General features: G+C 35.3%; 2 protein-coding genes across 2 annotated transcripts; one reads left to right on the top strand and one right to left on the bottom strand.

Annotated features, from left to right (window-relative positions):
• Positions 1–471: 471 nt before the first annotated feature.
• Positions 472–1,229, top strand: LOC131638655 (uncharacterized). Its single transcript, XM_058909221.1, has 2 exons — positions 472–842; positions 1,133–1,229. The coding sequence occupies exons 1-2, from the start codon at positions 491–493 to the stop codon at positions 1,165–1,167; spliced, it is 387 nt and encodes a 128-aa protein (XP_058765204.1). The 5' UTR covers positions 472–490; the 3' UTR covers positions 1,168–1,229.
• A 10,215-nt stretch (positions 1,230–11,444) lies between these two features.
• On the bottom strand, positions 11,445–13,619 carry LOC131638654 (GDSL esterase/lipase At1g74460-like). The gene is made up of 5 exons (XM_058909220.1): positions 13,346–13,619; positions 12,991–13,121; positions 12,673–12,912; positions 12,078–12,327; positions 11,445–11,956 (listed from the first exon to the last, which is right to left on the bottom strand). The coding sequence occupies exons 1-5, from the start codon at positions 13,581–13,583 to the stop codon at positions 11,715–11,717; spliced, it is 1,101 nt and encodes a 366-aa protein (XP_058765203.1). The 5' UTR covers positions 13,584–13,619; the 3' UTR covers positions 11,445–11,714.
• Between the last annotated feature and the right edge of the window lie 8,146 nt (positions 13,620–21,765).

The following is a 21,765-nucleotide window of genomic DNA, read 5'->3' as shown; positions in this document are numbered from 1 at the left end:
CTTGAATACGGTAGAACCTAGTCTGCGAACTACCATGTCTTATTTTGAAACCTCTAAGGAGCTTTGGGACGACATAAAGGAGAGATTTTCTGTCGTGAATGGCCCGCGCGTTCAACAACTCAAATCAGAATTGGCTCAATGCAAACAAGGAGGTTTGTCCATGGTGGCCTACTATGGAAAGTTGAAGGCTCTGTGGGATGACTTAGCAAACCATGAACAGGCACTGACCTGCACATGTAAGGGGTGCACGTGTGGCATTCAAATAAAACTTGAAAAACGCAGAGAAGACGAACGATGTCACGTGTTTTTAATGGGATTAGATGATGGGCTGTATGGAACTGTGCGTTCCAATTTGCTAGCCACCGACCCCATGCCATCTTTGAATAAGATGTATTCTATTATGGTGCAAGAAGAACGAATGCGATCTATCACACGAGGAAAAGAAGAAAGGACAGAAGTTATGGCCTTGGCAGTTCAAGCAAGTGCAAAGATGAAAGGGCGCGAGATCAAGAACAAATTTGTGTGTACGCACTGCAACAGATCGGGTCATGATGAAGCAGGTTGCTTCCAGCTAATCGGATACCCAGAATGGTGGGGGGAACGTCCCAGAAATGATGAAAAAGCAGTAGGGCGAGGAAGAGGCCAGAATCGCGCTGGAGGTACTGCATCTAACAGTGGACGTGCTCAAAGAGGACCGGTGCGTGCGCATGCTGTCCAGAACATGGGATCTAGTGGTGGAGATATAGAGAACCCTATCATGACAGGATTGAGCAAAGAGCAGTGGAAAACTCTAGTAGAAATGTTGAACACCTCAAAAGTTACTTCAAATGAGAGCATGACCGGTAAGACTAAACTCAACGCTTGGATCCTCGATAGCGGAGCATCTAATCATATGACAGGAATAATACAACACCTATGCGATGTGAAGGAAGTAATTGGTTGTCCCGTTGGACTTCCCAACGGACAAACTTCAATGTCAACTAAAGAAGGAAAAATAAAGCTCGCTGATGATTTAATACTAAAAAATGTGCTTTATGTTCCTCAGTTGAATTGCAATTTAATTTCTATATCACAATTGTCAGATGAATCCAATTGTAATGTTCATTTTACCGCTGATTTGTGTGCTATTCAGGACCGCACTTCGAAGATGCTGATTGGAGCGGGTGAACGGAGGGATGGACTCTACTTATTCCGGGAGGTTCCGAAAGTAAAGGCTAACAAGGTTGAAGGATTAAATAAACTAGATATGTGGCATAAACGCTTGGGACATCCATCTCGGAAAACTACTCAGTTAGTCTCTAATTGTAATGGAGGTAGTGTTAGTGAGTTGAAAAATAAAGTTTGTGATACATGCCAAAGAGCTAAACAAACTAGAGAAACATTTTCGTTGAGTAATAAACAAGCTTCTGACATATTTGATTTAATACATTGTGATCTATGGGGAGCATATAGAACTCCCTCTTCTTGTGGTGCTTCATACTTTCTCACTATTGTCGATGATTGCTCACGTGCAGTTTGGATTTCTCTACTAACTGATAAAAAGGAAGTGTCAAGGACACTGACAAATTTTTTTTCTATGGTGGAAAGGCAGTATAATAAGAAGGTCAAAACCGTAAGAAGCGATAATGGAACAGAATTTATTTGCATGAAAAAATATTTTCTTGAAAATGGGATAATGTTCCAAACTTCTTGCACAGGAACACCCCAACAAAATGGTAGAGTCGAAAGAAAGCATAGGCATATTCTAAATGTGGCGCGAGCTTTAAGATTTCAAGGAAATCTATCCATTGATTTTTGGGGCGAATGTGTCTTGACAGCAGGATACTTGATTAATCGAACTCCAAGCTCCATTTTAAAAGGAAAAAGCCCATATGAAATACTACATGGACATGCACCATGTTATACTCACTTGCGTGTTTTCGGTTCCCTGTGTTTTGCACGAAACCAACATACAAATGGAGACAAATTTGCGACTCGCAGCCGTCGGTGTGTTTTCGTTGGGTATCCTTATGGACAAAAAGGATGGAGAGTTTACGATCTTGAAAGCCATGAATTCTTTGTGTCACGAGACGTAATTTTCTCTGAAAATCAGTTTCCATTTCATGAAATTGAAAAACAAAAAGATAATGTTGGGACAAATAGAACGACGCTGGAGCTTCCTGTCACAGAAGAGGATGATGTGGAAAATCAAAATAAAGGTGGGACATCCTATCAAAATGAGTCATCAATAGAAATCATACATGAAAATAGGGGGAATCCTGCTGTAGAGGATGGTGAAGAAAGTACTGATGCAGTAACAGACCCCATACATATACAATCTCAAACTAGTCACGACGAGAATGAAAATGAATCTTTGGGACGCGGTTGCCGTGTCAAGTATCCATCTACTCGGTTGCAAGACTACGTCACCAACACGGTTCATAAGTTGAGTCCTTTACCTTGCTCATCCGCTCAATCACACGCTTCAGGTGCACCATATCCTATCACACATTATGTAAATTGTGAAAAAATTTCTTTGCCGCATAAACATTTTCTTGCAGCAATTAGTGCCGAAAAAGAGCCATTATACTTTCATGAGGCAGTGAAGGATGCTCGTTGGAGAGACGCAATGCAAACTGAAATCGAAGCCCTTGAACGAAATCGTACTTGGAGTATACAAAAACTACCTCATGGGAAGAAAGCTCTTGGTTGCAAATGGGTGTACCGCATAAAACACCACTCTGATGGTACAATTGAACGATTTAAAGCCCGATTAGTCATACTAGGCAATCACCAAGTGGAAGGGGTCAATTACACTGAAACATTTGCACCGGTCGCAAAAATGGTAACGGTACGCACTGTCTTGGCAGTGGCAGCGGCAAAAGCTTGGGAACTCCATCAGATGGATGTGCACAACGCGTTTCTACACGGGGATCTGCATGAAGAGGTTTTCATGAAAATGCCTCCTGGTTTTTCAACTTCGCAACAAGACATGGTCTGCAGACTACATAAATCTCTTTATGGTTTAAAACAGGCTCCACGTTTTGGTTTGCCAAGCTTTCAGCTGCTCTCAAATCTTACGGATTCCAACAATCATACCTTGATTATTCTTTGTTTACTTTGCACCAAGAAGATACCCACCTTGTGGTTCTTGTTTATGTTGATGACTTAATCATTGCAGGAAATACTTCCTCTGCCATCAAGCATTTTAAACTATACCTTAGCACTTGTTTTCATATGAAAGACTTGGGTGTATTGAAGTATTTTCTAGGTATTGAAGTTGCTAGAAATCCTACAGGTATTTTTCTTTGTCAGCGCAAATACGCACTTGACATCATATCTGAAGCCGACCTTCTTGGTGCTAAACCTGCGCCCACCCCACTGGAGCAGAACCATCGCTTATCACTAGCTGCGGGACCGTTGCTTTCAAGTCCCGAGAAATACCGGCGTTTGGTTGGGCGGTTGATTTATTTGTGCTTCACTCGGCCTGAGCTATCTTATTGTGTTCATATTTTGTCTCAATTCATGCACGAACCTCGTACGGATCATTGGGAGGCTGCATTAAGAGTGGTTCGGTTCTTGATAGGCAATCCAGGACAAGGAATATTTTTCAGTCAACAATGTGACCTGCAACTTCACGGTTGGTGCGACTCACATTGGGCTAGCTGCCCTCTAACCAGGCGATCAATCACTGGCTGGCTGGTGCAGCTTGGTGACTCTCCTATTTCTTGGAAAACGAAAAAACAACATACGGTCTCTCGGTCATCTGCTGAGGCTGAGTACCGGTCAATGGCGACTACTACATGCGAGTTAAAATGGTTAAAGGGAATCCTCTCTAATCTAGGAATTGATCATAACAAACCCATGATCATTCACTGTGACAGTCAAGCGGCTTTACACATTGCCAAGAACCCGGTGTTTCATGAACGCACCAAACACATTGAAGTTGACTGCCATTTCGTTCGGAATGAAATTCTCAAAGATAATATCCGTCCAATCTATGTTCCTACCACTGCTCAGCTTGCAGATATACTCACAAAAGCATTAGGAAAGCCGCAATTTAACTCTTTTATCGACAAGTTGGGCATTAGAAATCTTCATGCTCCAACTTGAGGGGGGGTATTAAGCTATATTTGGTATAACAGAATCATATTCTGTTCAGCCATATTTGGTAAAAATCCTGCTATTAATAATAGGATCAGATTTCATTCAATATTGTAATTGTACTGTTGTATATAGAATTAGAAATTACAGTATTATAGGCATGATTCTAGGAGCTAAATGAATGCCTCATCTTGTATATAATGTGACCTATTTTGATAAATAAAAACCGTGAATCAATTTCTACAGTATTTGAGAAGCAACCCTGAAAAAGGCACGGAAAACAAATATCTCAATGTATGGAATGATCATTGTAAACCCTGATTAATAAAATAATAAACAAATTGAAATAATATCAAAGTTACTGAGAAAAAACGAGAGTTCGAATCAAAATATCAACTAAAAAATTATTGGATATAATCCTAATTATTTAATTGATAAAAAGTTTATTTGAAGATGATATTGAATTTTAAATGATAATAAAACAATTATGGATAAAACGGTAAGAAACTCGAACTTTCGATGAAAATAAATAATTAAAATTTGTTATAATAATTTATTAAAGAAAGAAAAAAAATTAAAAAAAAGGCTATAAGTAATAACTATGGTGGAAACTAAAGAAAATAAGAAGATAAAATATAATTAAAGTAAATAAATAAAGAAGATAGAGAAAACTCAGCTTTTGATTCCATAAGGTTGCTAGAAGAGTGCCCATGGTATGCTTGTAGGCTCTGGCGCGTCGGATCTTGTTTAGCCTTGATCTAAAGGCTGGTAACGTGAGGGCATATGGTATGTATGCGTAGGCCAGCCGCGCTGGATCTGCAGTGGATCAAGAAGAAAATAATGTTAACAAAATATTATGGCGGAGGCAGGGATCGATCCTGCGTTATCCGGCCAGAAGACCTTTAGACACTTCTCTCATCCGCTGCATCACCTGCAATTCACTGTTAACCAAACGAAACCAAAGTATAATAAAATAACAAATCATTTAAAATCTGAACCAAAAACGCGCGCCTAGTAGTCGTCTTCTCCAATTGAATTTTTTCATACATTTACCAACGGGAGCCAATAGTGACGGTTCAGCCTGTCACTATAACACCTGCAAACTTCCAAAATCAATAATATGCAGTATAAATTGGATGTAGGACCACAGATCGATCGGAAATTCGCTCCTGAGTTCAATAGTGCCGCCTATTTGGTCCAATTTTATCTCTAACCGTGTTTCCCCAAATCAAAGGTTATGAACCCTAATAATGGTGGATCACGGTACCTGCGGCTAAACTTGAATCAAACAGTCCAGAAACTTTGAAAACATCATCATAAACACGTTCATGGGTTCAAATATTATTTATGATGCAGGAATGATTGAAATTGATCGTAAAATTAAGAGGTTCAAACCGTGACTTTTCTAGCGATTTCGAGTGCTGCAAGCAATGGTGGTGGTTCGGTTGGCTTCAGAAGAGCGCGAGGAGTCTTGTTGTACGCGTGGGAAAGCCTGAATTCATCTTAAAATCCTTCTGCCATGGCACATGAATTCACGATTTTGGAGCTCCGCTATCCGTCTTGTTGTGGCCGAAAGAAAAACCCCCCTAGGCTTCTATTATCCTTGCCTATATATCTCATTCAATTAGGTTTACCAACTGAAGATCAATCTCCCAAATTATCTTGGAAAGATTTTATTTTCTAATCTCATAAAGATTGTCAATTTGTGACAAAGATTCACACGGCTTGCCCACTGTTTTAGACAACCAATATTATTCCAATTCAAATCCATATATTCTCTCTTTTTTTTTAGAGTGAAGACCCATTTTGGTCCCTCACAAAAACTACAGAACCTAAATTAGTCCTCCACAAAAAATAGGACCCGATTTAATCCCTTACAAAATATAACCGGGTCATATTAGTCCTTCTGGGGATATTTTTTCAAACCGGTTTTTTCTTCTACTTTTAAACCGTGACTGGACCGCCAAGTCGTATTTTATTTTTCATTTTTCATATTTTAAATACTAAATTGATTTTTATTTTTAATTTTGATTTTATTTTTAAACAATTTAGATTTTAAAATACAAAAAAAGATAAGATTTGTTCTGTAAAGGAATCGAACTTAAGACATTTAGGTCACATCCTATGCCTTTACCACTATGCCAACGTACACTTGTGACAAATAATTCGCATGATTTATAGTAATATTAAATTAACAATTCTAAATTTAAAATATAAAATATAAAATTTGTACCCATGAGGTCTCAAACTCAAGTCCCTTCAAATTTAATGATAGTCACTTCACTGTACTGTAAATATGAAAAGTGATTTAAGAGCGGGTGAATCAGTTAGATTAATCGGTATTAGTGAATTTTTCTCGATTATGAATGTTAGCAATATTGATCTAATTTTTTTGAAATTGTTATAATAGTTTCAAAAAAATCAAAACATTGTTAACATTCATTATCGAGAAAAATTCACTAATATCAATTAATCAAATTCATGCAACCCCTCTTAGATTACTTTTCATATTTACAATAAAGTGACTACCTGTTAATTTGAAGGGACTTGGGTTTGAGACCCCGTAGGTATCAAAATTTATATTTTTTGTTTTAAATTCAGAATTGTTTAGTATTACTATAAATCATGTCAATTATTTGTCATCAATGTATGTTGACATAGTGGTAAAGGCATAGGATGTGACCTAAATGTCTTGAGTTCTATACCTTCTCAAAACAAATCTTATTTTTTTTTTATATTTTAAAATCTGAATTGTTTAAAAATAAAATCAAAATTAAAAATAAAAATCTATTTAGTATTTAAAAAATAAAAATGAAAAATAAAATACGACTTGGCGGTCCAGTCACGGTTTAAAAGTAGAAGAAAAAACCGGTTTGAAAAAAATATCCCCAGAAGGACTAATATGACCCGATTATATTTTGTAAGGGATTAAATCGGGTCCTATTTTTTGTGGAGGACTAATTTGGGTTCTGTAATTTTTGTGAGGGACCAAAATGGGTCTTCACTCTTTTTTTTATTTCATGGTTTTTTCTTTAATCAGTAATAATTTCTCATAACTAAGTAAATAATAATACCAAACATAATCTAATAATAACCTAATAAGAATAATTTTAATAATAGTGACAAAAATATTATAATTTAGATCTAATCTACTAAAACTTAATCAATAAAAATAGAACTATAAACTTTACTAAAATAATAAAATATGATGATAGCTAATAAAAAAAAATAACTAATATTAATACTAATAAATCTAATATATTTAAAAAAGTGAAAAAAAAAATAAAAAGTAAAAAAAGGGTAAAAAGATAAAATAAAAAAATAAGATAAAAAGTTGAGGGAGGTGAGATTCGAACCTGGGACATCGTACCAGCAAACATTACACTCTTACCAAATGTACCATTTCACTCATTTGAAATAAAGTGATATTGGTAAATATAAGAGGGCAAATTTTGGGTATGACAATGGGCAATGCCTTAGAGGTCCTTTTTTAGGTCATCGGCATGTTTGAAGTCCAAAACTTAGGCCCATTTGTCCAAAAACACAAAATTGTGCAATAAGAGTTTTGTATTCTTCTTGAAAATCGACCAACTTCTGAGCCTCGTATCTCTTTCAATTTTTATCATATGACCATGTTCTATGACTTTTTGGAAAGCCCAAGATGTCCTCTATGAGCTACTTTTGAACCGTTTTCCTATTTGAGGATTTTATCTTGATGATATGGCTTCTGAGAAAAAACTGCTTTTTGCGAGCTCCTAGAAGGACCTGTAATGTTTTGACTTATATCTCCTAGGCGGAAGCATTTCTTGACCTTGGGCCCAACATCAAAGTCGTAGATAATTGAATTTCCTTGAGAATGAGCTTTGGTTGGGGAATTTCTGATAAAGTATGAAGGAGATATGATCAGTCAAAGTTGGGTTGACTTTCTCCTGTAAACCCTAATTTAGTAACTTGGACATTTGTGGATTTCTAATCTTTCCTTGATGAATCATGATCAACCCTTGATCAAATGATGAATGTGACTTCAAAATATTGATGTTGACCAAAAATCAGGAGTTTTGACTGTATTTTGACCATGGTTTGACTTTTAGGTCAACTAGTCGATTATTGGTTGTTTGGGCCATTGAGTGAGCAATCTTTTGAATCAGATGGACTGCATGCTTCCTTCTTGTGTATCTTTGAGCATTTGAAAGTCAGATGGACTGAAATATGATTAAATATGATGGGAAAATTTTGGGGTATGACACTTACCAAGTCGAAAGCCAATATCCTTAATCTGAAAAATGACAACATGTAAGGGTGAGTCTCATTCACAATTAATAAATATTATGCATTCATAAGCAACATAACATCATAGCATTCCCTTCACCCAAATTGCATTATATTCATATTTTCATACACTCATCAAGCAACAATACCAACAATTACATCATCAAAATATAACACTGAAACTCATTTATTCATGTTATATTAATATGCATATGGACCAACTGACACAATGCATGTGGTACCAATAAACCGTGGACTTAATCCACCCGACCGATCTAAACATCACCGAGATACGGCCATACCGACACAAATTCCACACAATGGGAATTATGTCCACCACTAATCCATACGTCATCGAGATTCAGTTATTAAATGATGTATGAATGAATACACACACATATGACATACTTACACATCACCGATCCGATGAAATACATCGTCTCACAAACTCACCATTATCACTGCCAACAAGGATGCCCATGTTCCGCAATCATTCAATCATTAATTAAACATAGCAAATCACAATTCATTCATCACCACAACATTACATTGTCTTATCCGCAATTCACACATTTGCACAATGTTTCATTCCACCAAAGCGATTAAATCGAGTTTTAGAAATAACGTCGACCACTGCCCATACTACTATTTTATACTATAAAATATTTAATTAGTTTTACAATGTCCAAGAAGGCACATAAAAAGGGTACACGGATCAAAAGATATGCAAATTCGACGTTTGGAAAAATTTCTACACAGCAGGGTCCGCTCAGCGGCCCACCAGCGACTCGTGACAGAAAAGAACTACGTTGGGACCTCCGCTTAGCGGGCCAGGTCCACTTAGCAGGCTCAAACAGTTTTTGGGAAACAAACAGCATCCATTTAGCAGATGTGCGATTATGCAGAATTTTCATATCTGCAACAGACCTGCGATCTCACCCATTCTCCACCCAAAATACATTTCAAACATCACATAAAAGTATAAAAACATCGGAGACATTATCACACATCATCAAACACCATGAAAACACATTTTTCCATTCATAATTTCATGCAATATCATCAATTCCCATAAAATATTTCATTCCCAAACCTAACAATCCCAATCCCTATACAAACAATTGAATCAAATAATATCCTAATCAGTCTTATCACCTATAATCACATAATAAATACTAAAAGGAAGAGTCCCCCTTACGTTCGATCGGAGTTCCTGAAGGTTCTATTCTTCCTCTTCTTCTTCTCTTCTCTGCTCTTTCACGTGTTCCTCTTTTTCTCCCAATTGGTTCTTTTCTTATTTTATGAAAAATAAAATAAAATAAACACAACTTAGTAAAAGGCCTAACCAAATAGCACCCCTCTTTTACTAACATTACACCTTAAGCCCAATAGCTCTTATTCCATAATTTTCCAATTAAATCCAAATTGAAGTACCAAAATTCCAAATAATTAATTTAAATCCAAATTAAATTAATAAACGGAAAATATGGGGTGTTACAACTCTCCCCCACTAAAAGAGTTTTTGTCCTCGAAAACATACCTCAAGTGAAGAATTCAGGGTAGGAGTCATTCATCTGACTCTCTAGTTCCCATGTAACATTCTCACCTGCTGCTCCTTCCCAAGCTACCCGCACCAGAACTATCTCTTTGCCACGCAACTGCTTCAACTTTCGGTCTCCAATCCTCATAGGCAACGCCTCAAATGTCAAATTATCCCTCACTTGCACATTATCCGCTTGGATCACATGAGACTGATCCACAATGTATTTCCGCAACTGAGACACATGAAATACACCATGCAAATTCGCAAGCGTCAGTGTTAACGCAATACGATAAGCCACTTCTCCTACTCTTTCTGTAATCTGAAACGGACCAATAAAATGCGGCGTCAACTTCCTTGACTTCAGCGCTCGGTCAATACCAGTCGTCAGAGTAACCCTTAGAAACACATGATCTCCTTCTTGAAACTCAAGTGTTTTCCGCCTCTTGTCATGATAGCTTTTCTGACGACTCTGAGAAGCTTTCATCTTCTCCTGGATCATCTTAATCTTTTCTGTCGTCTCTTGAACAATCTCTGGTCCAATTACCGCACTCTCACCGGATTCATACCAACATAATGGCGTCCCACACCTTCTACCATACAATGCTTCAAACGGAGCATACCAATATCTTTTATTCTAACAATTAAGGAGATATGTTTTGGGATTTGTTATGGTTTTGTTGGATTTTGGATATTATAAATATGTATCTCTTCTATTATTACAGTGTGACAATCTTAGAGCTTACGACAACAAGGGAGAATAAGGGTTTAAAAAATTCCAAGGGAAAACTTAGAAAGGCAAAGGTTTTTGGAAAATCTTTGGAATTATCTTAGGGGATTGGGAAATACTTCTAAACACCTTGAATTTGAGTGATTTTTATATTGAGAGTTGGAGAGGTTGAGAAACATTTTAGTAGAAAATAAGGTTTGTTCTTTGAGAACTATGAAGCCTATTCTCTTGTAACTCATATGTAATCTCTTGTAACAACTTTCTGAGTATAGTGAATTGGAGAGCAGCTTTCTCCCCTAGAGTAGATCGTTTTATCGAACTGGGTAACCAAACCTTCATCTTTGTCTCGCCTTATTCTGTTATATTATATGTGTACGAATTATTATTGTTGTAGACCATTTATGTTGGTTGCTACTATTCTTTGCCTCACATATTAATATCGAAATTTGTCGTATTTAACAACAAGATTCACAATATATATATATATATATATATATATATATATATATATATATATATATATATATATATATATATATATATATATATATATATATATATATATATTGAGGTTTTGGCTTAATCTCCTTAAGTATTATTTTGATTTTATATATTTGGTGAAAGTCTTGTTTTAATTTAAAAGAAAAAACAATATTAAACTAAAGTCTTATTTTGATTTTTAAAAAAAATTTAAAATAATTACAAAAAATTTTAATCATACATTTTAAATAATAAAATAAAAACCAAAATATTACATCATTATAAACTAATATTTCACATTATCAAAACTAAATAATAAAATCAAATGATTATTAACCCGTACTCAATCAAAACAAAATTCCATCAAAATTGGGATGGGTTTTGGTAGGTGTGCACTACTTGTACTTGGTCACTTATCTTGCCATCCTTATGATTTTCAAAAACAGTAAATGAGAATGACTCTTATCATGACAAGCTTAGACAACAACAAAAATTAGTATAACTTTTCAAGAAACACAAATACTTACTTCTGTTACAATACAAATCGAATAAAAAAAGCAATTACAACATTAAACAAGAAAATAAAAAGGTATAATTTATCAATTAATCATCTCAAGTAGGAGATGGAGCAAGCTCAGGTGATGGTGAAGGTGATTGTGTCTGATCATCACGTTTAAACCCAAATTTCTTGATGAGTTCAGTGGCAATCATTTCATTAGCTTTGTCTGATGGATGATATTCATCCCAAAATACATATTTGCTTCTATCTTTGCATAATTTTGATGCTGGTATACATGTTAGAGCCGGACGAATTCTTCCAAATGAGCAACACGGTGAGTCTGCGTTTTCAAATCCTGCATATTCAAAAGATGTAATCTTTGCAGTTGCATATAGAAGATATCGGATTTTTAAAAATAAAATAAAATATATTTGTTATTTTTATTATTAAAAACTTAAGTGAAGGAATTTACTTACCAAACTTGCTTGGGTTGATAATCACATTATTAACCACATCATATGCATCTCCAAATCGGTAGCTTGAGTTTGGAAGTTGCTTTCCCAAATCATTTACAACCTTGCTTGAAGCTTTGTTAAAATTAAGAGCTAGCTTGTTTGTTTTTTCTTGACAATTCCCAGATGTACTAAGCACTCTTTGAAGTGGAATGCAGCCCATTGGGCCAAGCCCAAACACCATCAGTTCCCTTGCTCCTAGGCCATACAATACCTAATTATTACAAAATCAAAATTGTAAAAGACTTTTAACCCCTCAAATCAAAGGATTAATTGTATGCAAATTGATTAGACTCCGATACTGTTTTAAAACTGTAGTAGTATTTAAGTCAACCTTACATACCTGACTTGTAACATAAGGATTTATCTACGTTTATAGATATATGTTTAGAGTGTATATTTTCTGATGCGAGACTCTACCATATTTTAATTGTATTATAAAGTGATACCGAAATTCGAATAACTTGATCTTATTCTATAATTGTGTAATTTTTTTCTCTAATTGCAAGAATCCAAAGTCACAAATGAAATGATTGAATTGAAGTAGTTAAATATGAACCTTAAGTTGTTCTTGTAGTGTTCCCACTAAGTAGTCCATGAAGGTTTCATCATTGTAAGTCCATGAATCACTATAAAGAGGCATCAAGTAATTATTGATGAAGTCATTGCTACCTAAAGCAACAACATAACGTGCTTCCTGAAAAAACTTGTCTGCCTCCACTTTTCCAATTTTGCTTCTAATTAGTTCTTGTGTCCCCTGAAACAGCTCTATCTGTTTGTAGAGAGAAAATCTTTGAATCTGCAAGAGGGGTGATTTTAGTGACTTTCTATGGTTACTATAAATCATAAGAATTAATTAAAAATATTACAATCTTACAAAGAAACTTCCAGTTTCATTCAATATGCCTCCACCTCCAGAAGCATAGTTCACTCCATTTTCCAATATAACATCTTCAGTTAATGATGGGTCCAGAAATGCTGGAGGCCTTGGAAGCCCCATGCTGTCACCTAAACAAGTAAATAATATTAGTTTGATGATACTCCACATAACATAACGTGTTTGTTTGTTTTGTGATTCATATCAGTGTCTGACATGTATCACTATCTTATATTGATATGATACTGACTGATGTCTGATACATATCAGTGTCTAATATGTATCAGTATCTGAAACTGATATGATATTGACATATGTGTTAGTGTTGATGTCATGTTTGGCATCCGAGATGTACCTATAATATCGGCAACGGTACGACCATTAGAGAATCTACCATTAGGAAGACCATTTCCCATATCAATACCATACCAAGGCAAACTTGCCTGAGCAAGACTTTTGGAAAGGTAGATGTTGTTTCCAACATCAGATAGAGAATCTCCAAAAATGAACTGCACCATTTTGCAATCACATCTTTCAATACCAATTCCCAAAATACTAACAGCTATAATAACAATTGCAAAATCAAATTTCATGTTTGTTTGTATTTCTCTTCAAAATATTTTCTCAACTTTTTAGCTACCTCAAACTTAAAGAGTATAGAGAGAAAATATTTGTAATGTGCAATAGAGTGAGAGAGAAGAAAAGTAGATTGTTTGATAAACCAACTATTACTGATTCAAACCTACTGCAACTACCCACTACGTATATTCTGTTGTGAACTATACTGCTCAAGTCATTATTTTTATTTATTTATTTATAAAAAAAAGACCGAACTTTATGGATTTAAGAAAATGAAGAACCCAAACCTATATTTAAAATTAGTAAAATTGGGGTTATCTTTAAGTCAAATTTTGGTCACGTTGCAACTATAAAACTATTGGTGTTGAACATTGTAAAGTTTTACAAGGAATCTACTTAAGCATTGTACACGAGCAAATTGTTGAAAAATATTGGTCGAATTTTCAACAAACATGTTGAATACTTTTTGAGTGAATTGTTACGGTGAGTTCACCTAATTTACTTTTGAGTTGAGCATTCTTAATGTGTACTTTATTTATATTTTAATATATGTGGTATCCAACTAGTCAGATCACCATCGAACTCGAGACTTTTGAGGGAGTAAATCCTTGAGACCCGAGCTCCCTTCCGCTGGGCCAACCCTCTCAGGTTATTCTTAATGTGTACTTGATTCTAGGTTAGTTTTATATTTGCTTCAATTCTTCTTGATTTAAATAGACTGATCAGCTAGAAATTATCTTGATTTTTCTTATGTTATCGTAGTGAATTGTTGGTGTATGAACTTGTTACTACATTGGCGGTTGACTTTATTAGCCATTTTCTAAGAACCACGGTCGACCTGAGCAGTCCCGCGAGTTATCCAATTTCGACTAATTTTTGTAAAGACCATAAATTTTGAACTGTAACTTCGTTTTGTGCGTCGTTCGAAGAATTAGGAAGCTAATGCAATAACCTTTATGATAGAACTAGGTTTGTTGGAATTGGATGATTTAATTATTGTGTGGTTGTATAAATGACATGTATTTATGTATACATATGTCATGAATTAATAAGATGTGAATATCACGTGTTGGTATGACATGTTATATGTTATTCGTAATATGTGTAAATGTTTAATGCTATTTGAATGCATTTGTTGATGTTGTTTACATGATGAATATATGTTGTACAATTGATGGATAATTCAATGTGTTTAAATATGGTGATATGCTTGGATGTTAAGATTATATGGATAATCTTAATTGCATATGTTTTTGGTAGTTGTACATGCATTCATGGGGAATCTTATTATTCTGTTGGTGTCTTTGATCCTTGTGAGGAAATAGAAGCGGTGGCTTTGATCCTTGTTTGAAAATAGAAGCGGTGGATTATATGTTCATATTGTGGCTTGGATCCTAGTCCGGATCGGAAGCGTGGCTCTGGTTCTAGAAATGAATTGAGAGCGAGGTGAGCTTGAGGTTCATATCTTGGCACCACATGCATGGGTCGCATTGATTGCATTGGAGTCACAGTTGTTGTTATGTGATGTGTGTTTTGGGTTTGCAATATGTGACAATTGGTTAATTATTACATGTATGTTACATTGGTGGTAATTATGCTATATGAGATAATTGGTGAATTTATATACTTGTAATGCTTGTATTTGATTACTTTGGTATTTGAGATTGTTAAGTTATGTTGTATAGATGATTATGTGAAGTGTGATGAATTCTTGATGTATGTATGTTATACATTGTTTATTATTATTTATTTCTATAATGATGTAAATTCTCACCCTTCTGTTGGAATGAAGTTCTATGCGACATCGCTCAGGTACTGGAGACTAGTGGTGCTTCGCACGAGGATTAGTCGGAGGAGTTAGATTGTGTTATTTCCTTATATTAGGCGGTGAGTCATGCTCTGGTCATGTAACGTGGGGTTTTATGTTTGAACTCGTGTTTTTAACTGAGAGATGTTGTTATACTCTCTAATTGGTATTGTTTTGAGATGATGTGATGAGTGGCCTTAGTGCCCAATGTCTTGATTGTATGATTCTAGTATGGGATATAATTATAGATAATACTTGAGCAAAGAACTATTCCGATGTGATATGAATAAGTTGATAAAACATGATGTTTCAATATGTATTATGATTTTGAGCAGGTGTATGTTTATGTTGTTTTGTTAGTTATCAATTCTGTTGGAAATGACATGTGATACCCTTTGATGCTATGCATTCTATTTTACTCTGATTTATGTTATATCTGTTTGGGGTTAGAAAGGAATGTGACAAGTTGCACTGGGTAGGGATTAAGTGAGAAGTTGTAAACCGGAGGTTATTTATCTTTGAATTGATACTACTGATAGTGGATTTCCTTCCTGGCTTGGTAGCCCCTAGAGTAGGTGTTGTAAACTGAACTGGGTTAACAACTTTGTGTGTTTAGTTACATTCCAGCCGTGTCTTTATATCATGTTTACATTTCCATTGTATGTTGTTCAGTGATCAATGTCTCGACATCTATTAGGACATCTGAGATCTATATACTAGAATTTCAACTGGTATAATAGCAAGCATCTCGTACTAACTCTGGGTGAGATTCAGGGAAGATACTTTCTAACCATTGTTCGATCTGAAGTCAACTGGTCTATGATTCTTGGATACAAGAGATATTAGGGTGTACCTAATAATTGCTGATAAGATTGTGTCTTTGTTATATGTTCTGCTGCATGTGCATCTACTAGCAAACCTATGTTAGTTCGTCATGTCTCTAATGGTGAGAGCTTTAAAGTCAAAGGAAGAAGCACCTGAATTTCCTTAGCAGGTTTGAAGAATAGTTGGAGTGGCATGTGTTAAAGTGATGTTAGAGATATTGTCATGACATTCATCTGATGACATGTATTGTTTTGCAAAGATCTTCGATTGTGTGGAATCTCTGGTGAGCTGATTGAAGAATGTGTGTTTGATTTATTTTTCAAACCTATGTTGTACTGATGTCAACCTAAGTATGGAGGTTGTGTGCAAGGTATGTTAAGGAATGCATGAAGGTTTCTAGTGTTCTTGCGTTACGCCGCATGAGTACCAACTGTTACACCTTAGATAGTTCCTTCTGGGTCTAGAGCTAGAAACATTTTCTTTTATAATACCACTAAGAGAAGGACATAATAATCTAGTCTCCTTGGAAGGCATGCCCTATGAGGTTGTGATACTTGGAAGATAGCTTCATGAAGCTCATTAAAATTTCCAAAGACCCTTGATGCTCCCTCATTTTAATCCATAAAGGAGATCTAAAGAAGGGAAAAAGCTATTAGGTTGTGTTATGTATTCTTTGAGATGATCCCTTGGAATGTTTTCTAGAAGGATGACCATTACTAGTGTGAATGGGTTGTATGTCATGATCAAGGGGTTGATCTAGCTTTTAGGCTCAGTAAGAGAATGATTCTGACTTAGGTAGGTGGAAGATGGACATAGTAAAGAACTTGAGGGTGATCAAGATCTATTTTATTCTTCTGTGTGAGATGTAATAGGTTCAGAAAAGAGTTCCATAATATGCTTATTAGAAAAGGAACCAATGTTCTACTAGATGTTGGAACATCTCATCAGTAAAGTGTGTACTATCCTAACTGGACAATGGTATGGCACAACACATGCCCTGAAGGTTTAAACAGAGTTATATAGATCACATATGCGTGGAACCCTCTAGTGTTCTTGAAGAATGAAGGTTGAGAAAACACTTAGAAGGAGGGGGGTTGAATAAGTGTTACTTTTTCGCTTGAAACAATAGACACACCACAATTATTTTTATCCTGGTTCGTTTGCAACTCAAACTACTCTAGTCCACCTTCCTCAGGTTATTTGCCTCTCTCAAAGAGGACTTAACCCACTATAATTATAACTTGATTACAATTGCACAGCCAACTGGTGTAACTAACAATACAATGCACGAGCCAAACTGCTGGTGACTAACCACCTGCACAAACCATTGATGGTCTGTATCAGTGAAGTTTAAGCTTAATATCCCTTTCTGAATATAGTCCCTAAAGAAATGATGCTTAATTTCTATGTGTTTAACTTTGGAGTGTAGGATAGGATTTTTAGAAAGACAGATAGCAGAAGTATTATCACAGAAAATAGGAATCTTACACTCATAGATGTGATAATCCTCTAACTAACGTTTCATCCAAAGCATCTGAGTGCTACTGCCTGCAGCAACAACGTATTCTGATTTTGTTGTAAATAGTGCAATTGTGGCATTTCCTTCATGAGTCATTTTAAGTGACTCAAATATATCGTGTGTCGTATCTCTGTTTGTGATTTTCTCGTATTTTATATGTGAGATAGCAATTAGCAGGATAGTTATGGCTTTGTGATGACTCTTGAATTCTTTCTTTTGTTTATCCGTCATGTTCTTCGTATCTATCTTTTCACCAGCATCTTCAGGATGATTGTAGCCTTCTACCATAATATCCCATAGATCAGGATCTTTTCCTAGAAAGAAACTTTCTATTCTATCTTTCCAATATTCAAAATTTTCTCCGTCGAACACAAGGGGTTTTGTATAACCATTGTTGTTGAATTCATTTTCCATAGTGTTTTCTTTCTGGATCTTTTTCTGACACGGTTAAGTGTTTGAACTCAGAACCAAGTGCTCTAATGCCAATTGAAGGTTGAGAAAACACTTAGAAGGGGGGTTGAATAAGTGTTACTTTTTCGCTTGAAACAATATACAGAACACCGTTATTTTTATCCTGGTTCGTTTGCAACTCAAACTACTCCAGTCCACCTTCCTCAGGTAATTTGCCTCTCTCAACGAGGACTTAATACACTATAAACAGAACTTGATTACAATACACAACCAACTTGTATGACTAATAATGTAATGCACGAGCCAAACTGCTGGTGACTAACAACCTGCACAAACCAACTGTTTGTGACTAACCAACTTCTAAGACTCAACTAGTCCTAGACTTCTTGAGACTTCTGACCCAACTAGTCTCTCAAGGATCTGTTACTGAGTAACCTCAAATGACAGTGTTTAAGATTTCTTCTATAAAGCGTTAACCACAATTGTGATATTTCACTAATTTTTGGTACAGAAGGTTTGAACTCAGAATATGGATATGAAACTTTTTCTTCAGCGAGTTTGATGTATCTTCACACTTTGATAATTTTTAGACTTATGATGTTCGTGTGTGTAATTGTTGTTTTTGTTGTTTCAAACAAACATGAATATATAGCTCAATATTTTTTGTCCGTTAACTTGATTCTTGAACGAAACATTTAGTGCTTGCGTGTTGCTTTTCGTTTTGTTTTTCTCCAATGAGGTGCATGTGGATAGCTTCTTCAATCAACCTTGGGAGTTGCGCTTTTTGAGTGTTGCAGCCGCCTTGCTAATGATTATGTTTTTAACAGTATCTTTCTTTTTGAATCAAACTTCATGATCTTTTGTTCACCTTGGAATATATATTCTGTATCAGTATGTTTGCAGCGGTTTTGGTGCTTTATCAGAAGTTGTCTTAAGACTCGAGCATTTTTTCATTTGTTCATCTTTGCGCATCAAGTTGTGATGGTACTTGTATTGAATCATCTTCTGAAATCAGAAACACATAATTAGAGTACCACATTTGTTTATACAAAAATTATTTGCTTGTTATCATAAAAACACTAAAAATATGATTAGAACCAAACTATATTCTAACAATCTCCCCCTTTTTGATGATGACAAAACATTTACGTTCTGTTCAGAAATTTGGTATATAAGAGAAATGGTCTCCCCCTAAGATATATAATCTCCCCCTGAAATAAATACTTGAATAGAAATGCAATTAATAACTTCCCTGAGTAATTTATGCTTCTTCCTAAAGCTCTAAAGTATCTTTCTTTCAGATATCGCATAGAACACTTTTTGCTTCAGAAGATCTTTCATTCAGAATGAGTTCGTGCACTTCTTGAGAAATTCTTTCTTTCGGATTTTATCTGCAGACTTTCAGAAAGAAACTTTTTGTACCTTGTACTAGTTAGAACTGTTCATATCATTTAGAATAGTATTTTCCTTTATGTGTTTAATGATCAGGATATCAGACATGTATGTTAAGCTTTTTTCAGAATCAGAATGTCAATTTTTCTCCTCTGTTTGAGATGTATACTTTTAATGAGTACTTCAAAATTTCTAATACTTAACTTAATTAATTCTCCCCCTTTTTGTCATAATCAAAAAGATGTAAAAATATATGAGCTTTTTAGTCAGGTAAACGGTTATAAGTATTAAAAATTAATGTTATCCCAGACAAAATGACAAACAAAAAAGGAAAAGTTCATTAATAAGAAGATAGACTTTTACAGACACCAATATCTAAGATTCCTAGTAATCATACTCATAGTTTCCTCCAGTGAAGGGAAATGTTCATTAGGTTCAGCAAGCAGTACTTCTTCTTTGTTAAGAAGTTCTTTGGAGCGAAGAATGCTCACAATGCCTACAGACTCGAACATAGCGGACATGATTCTACCATATGGTATGAAGAAGTCTTGATCGCACTTGAAAGCATTCAGAGACTCTCTCAAGTGTCCAGAGATAATGGCAGCAAGGTTGATTGGCTTGTTTAATTCCAGACGGTTGATCAGGAACCTATCTCTTGTAGACAAGATTTTGTGGAATTTTCCTCGAGGAATTAGGTTCGAGAGAATGAGACGAAACCAGACTTGCTTTGTTGGAGAGAGATAGTATGGGTTGTTGCGGATACGACGAGCAAGTCTGCTCAGATTATTTGGAACGACAAATGCATTGGCATAGTTAAATATGGTTAGACATGTAGCATTGTACCTAGAGGGACACCCAATTACTTCAGCAATGAAGTCTTTAGAGATGGTTAATTGACATTCATGGATGGAGGAAGTAAAGCTCAGATTGTCTTCACTAACTAAAGCATGGATCCAGAATTCTTTTACCAGGTTGATAAAGATAGGACCATTAAGAATGACAACATAAGGTTTCCATCCTTGTTCATAGCAATGGTCGATAAAATGATCATTGCTTCTGGCTAACCATAAGAATTTTTCTTTGATCACCGTAAGGGTTGGTTGGGAAGACATGACAAAAATTAAGATTTAGAAGAAAAACTTACACAAATTAGTTTTTAGGGTACCGTAGGATTTTTGACACCGGACTAGATTTTATAAGTGAGATAAGAGGGGAGTGAAACATTTTGCCAAAGGTAATCAATGCATAGATTCACATGCATTATGAAAAAAATGTTTAAGTGACCAAGGAATAGTAGCGTTATGATTAAAGACATTTAGGGATAACGTAGAGAAATTAATGCAACAGTTACCAATGACTTATGACTCATAAGTTATGCACCCGCGACCTTTTAGAGATTGAACATGTGCTCAATTTCTCAGGTTAACATGAACTAGCAGTTTTATCTACTGAACTTCTGATTCATCTTAGAAAACAAACTTCTGAACCTATGTCAGATATTTTTAGGTGATCCCTGTTAATAACTTGTGAGAAGTTATAAATCATAAAGTTCAATTTTTAGGCAACCGAATCACAATAGATATTGATCATAATATCATTCAGGACACAATTCCATACTAATATTCTTTAGAATGAATTTGAATCTATCTTCAGAAAGAGGTTTTGTGAAAACATCAGCCCATTGATGGTCTGTATCAGTGAAGTTTAAGCTTAATATCCCTTTCTAAATATAGTCCCTAATGAAATGATGCTTAATTTCTATGTGTTTAACTTTGGAGTGTAGGATAGGATTTTTAGAAAGACAGATAGCAGAAGTATTATCACAGAAAATAGGAATCTTACACTCATAGATGTGATAATCCTCTAACTAACATTTCATCCAAAGCATCTAAGTGCTACAGCCTGCAGCAACAACGTATTCTGTTTGTGATTTTCTCGTATTCTGCATGTGAGGTAGCACTTAGCAGGATAGTTATGGCTTTGTGATGACTCTTGAATTCTTTCTTTTGTTTATCCGTCATGTTCTTCCTATCTATCTTTTCACCCGCATCTTCAGGATGATTGTAGCCTTCTACCATAATATCCCATAGGTCAGGATCTTTTCCTTGAAAGAAACTTTCTATTCTATCTTTCCAATATTCAAAATTTTCTCCGTCGAACACAAGGGGTTTTGTATAACCATTGTTGTTGAATTCGTTTGCCATAGTGTTTTATTTCTGGATCTTTTTCTAACACAATTAAG

The sequence above is a fragment of the Vicia villosa genome, unplaced genomic scaffold (genome assembly GCF_029867415.1).
Source record: "Vicia villosa cultivar HV-30 ecotype Madison, WI unplaced genomic scaffold, Vvil1.0 ctg.002361F_1_1, whole genome shotgun sequence".
Taxonomy (NCBI): Eukaryota; Viridiplantae; Streptophyta; class Magnoliopsida; order Fabales; family Fabaceae; genus Vicia; species Vicia villosa.
This window is presented reverse-complemented; position numbering and strand designations above follow the sequence as displayed.

What these genes read in the sequence shown, in the direction of transcription:
- LOC131638655 (XM_058909221.1), top strand. Translation starts at nt 491, where the DNA reads ATGAAAGGGCGCGAGATCAAGAACAAATTTGTGTGTACGCACTGCAAC. An exon ending in TTCAAATGAGAGCATGACCG is followed by an intron (nt 843 to 1,132) that starts GTAAGACTAAAC and finishes TGTGCTATTCAG; the next exon opens with GACCGCACTTCGAAGATGCT.
- LOC131638654 (XM_058909220.1), bottom strand. Translation starts at nt 13,583, where the DNA reads ATGAAATTTGATTTTGCAATTGTTATTATAGCTGTTAGTATTTTGGGA. An exon ending in TACCGTTGCCGATATTATAG is followed by an intron (nt 13,122 to 13,345) that starts GTACATCTCGGA and finishes TTACTTGTTTAG; the next exon opens with GTGACAGCATGGGGCTTCCA. An exon ending in ATGAAACTGGAAGTTTCTTT is followed by an intron (nt 12,913 to 12,990) that starts GTAAGATTGTAA and finishes CCCCTCTTGCAG; the next exon opens with ATTCAAAGATTTTCTCTCTA.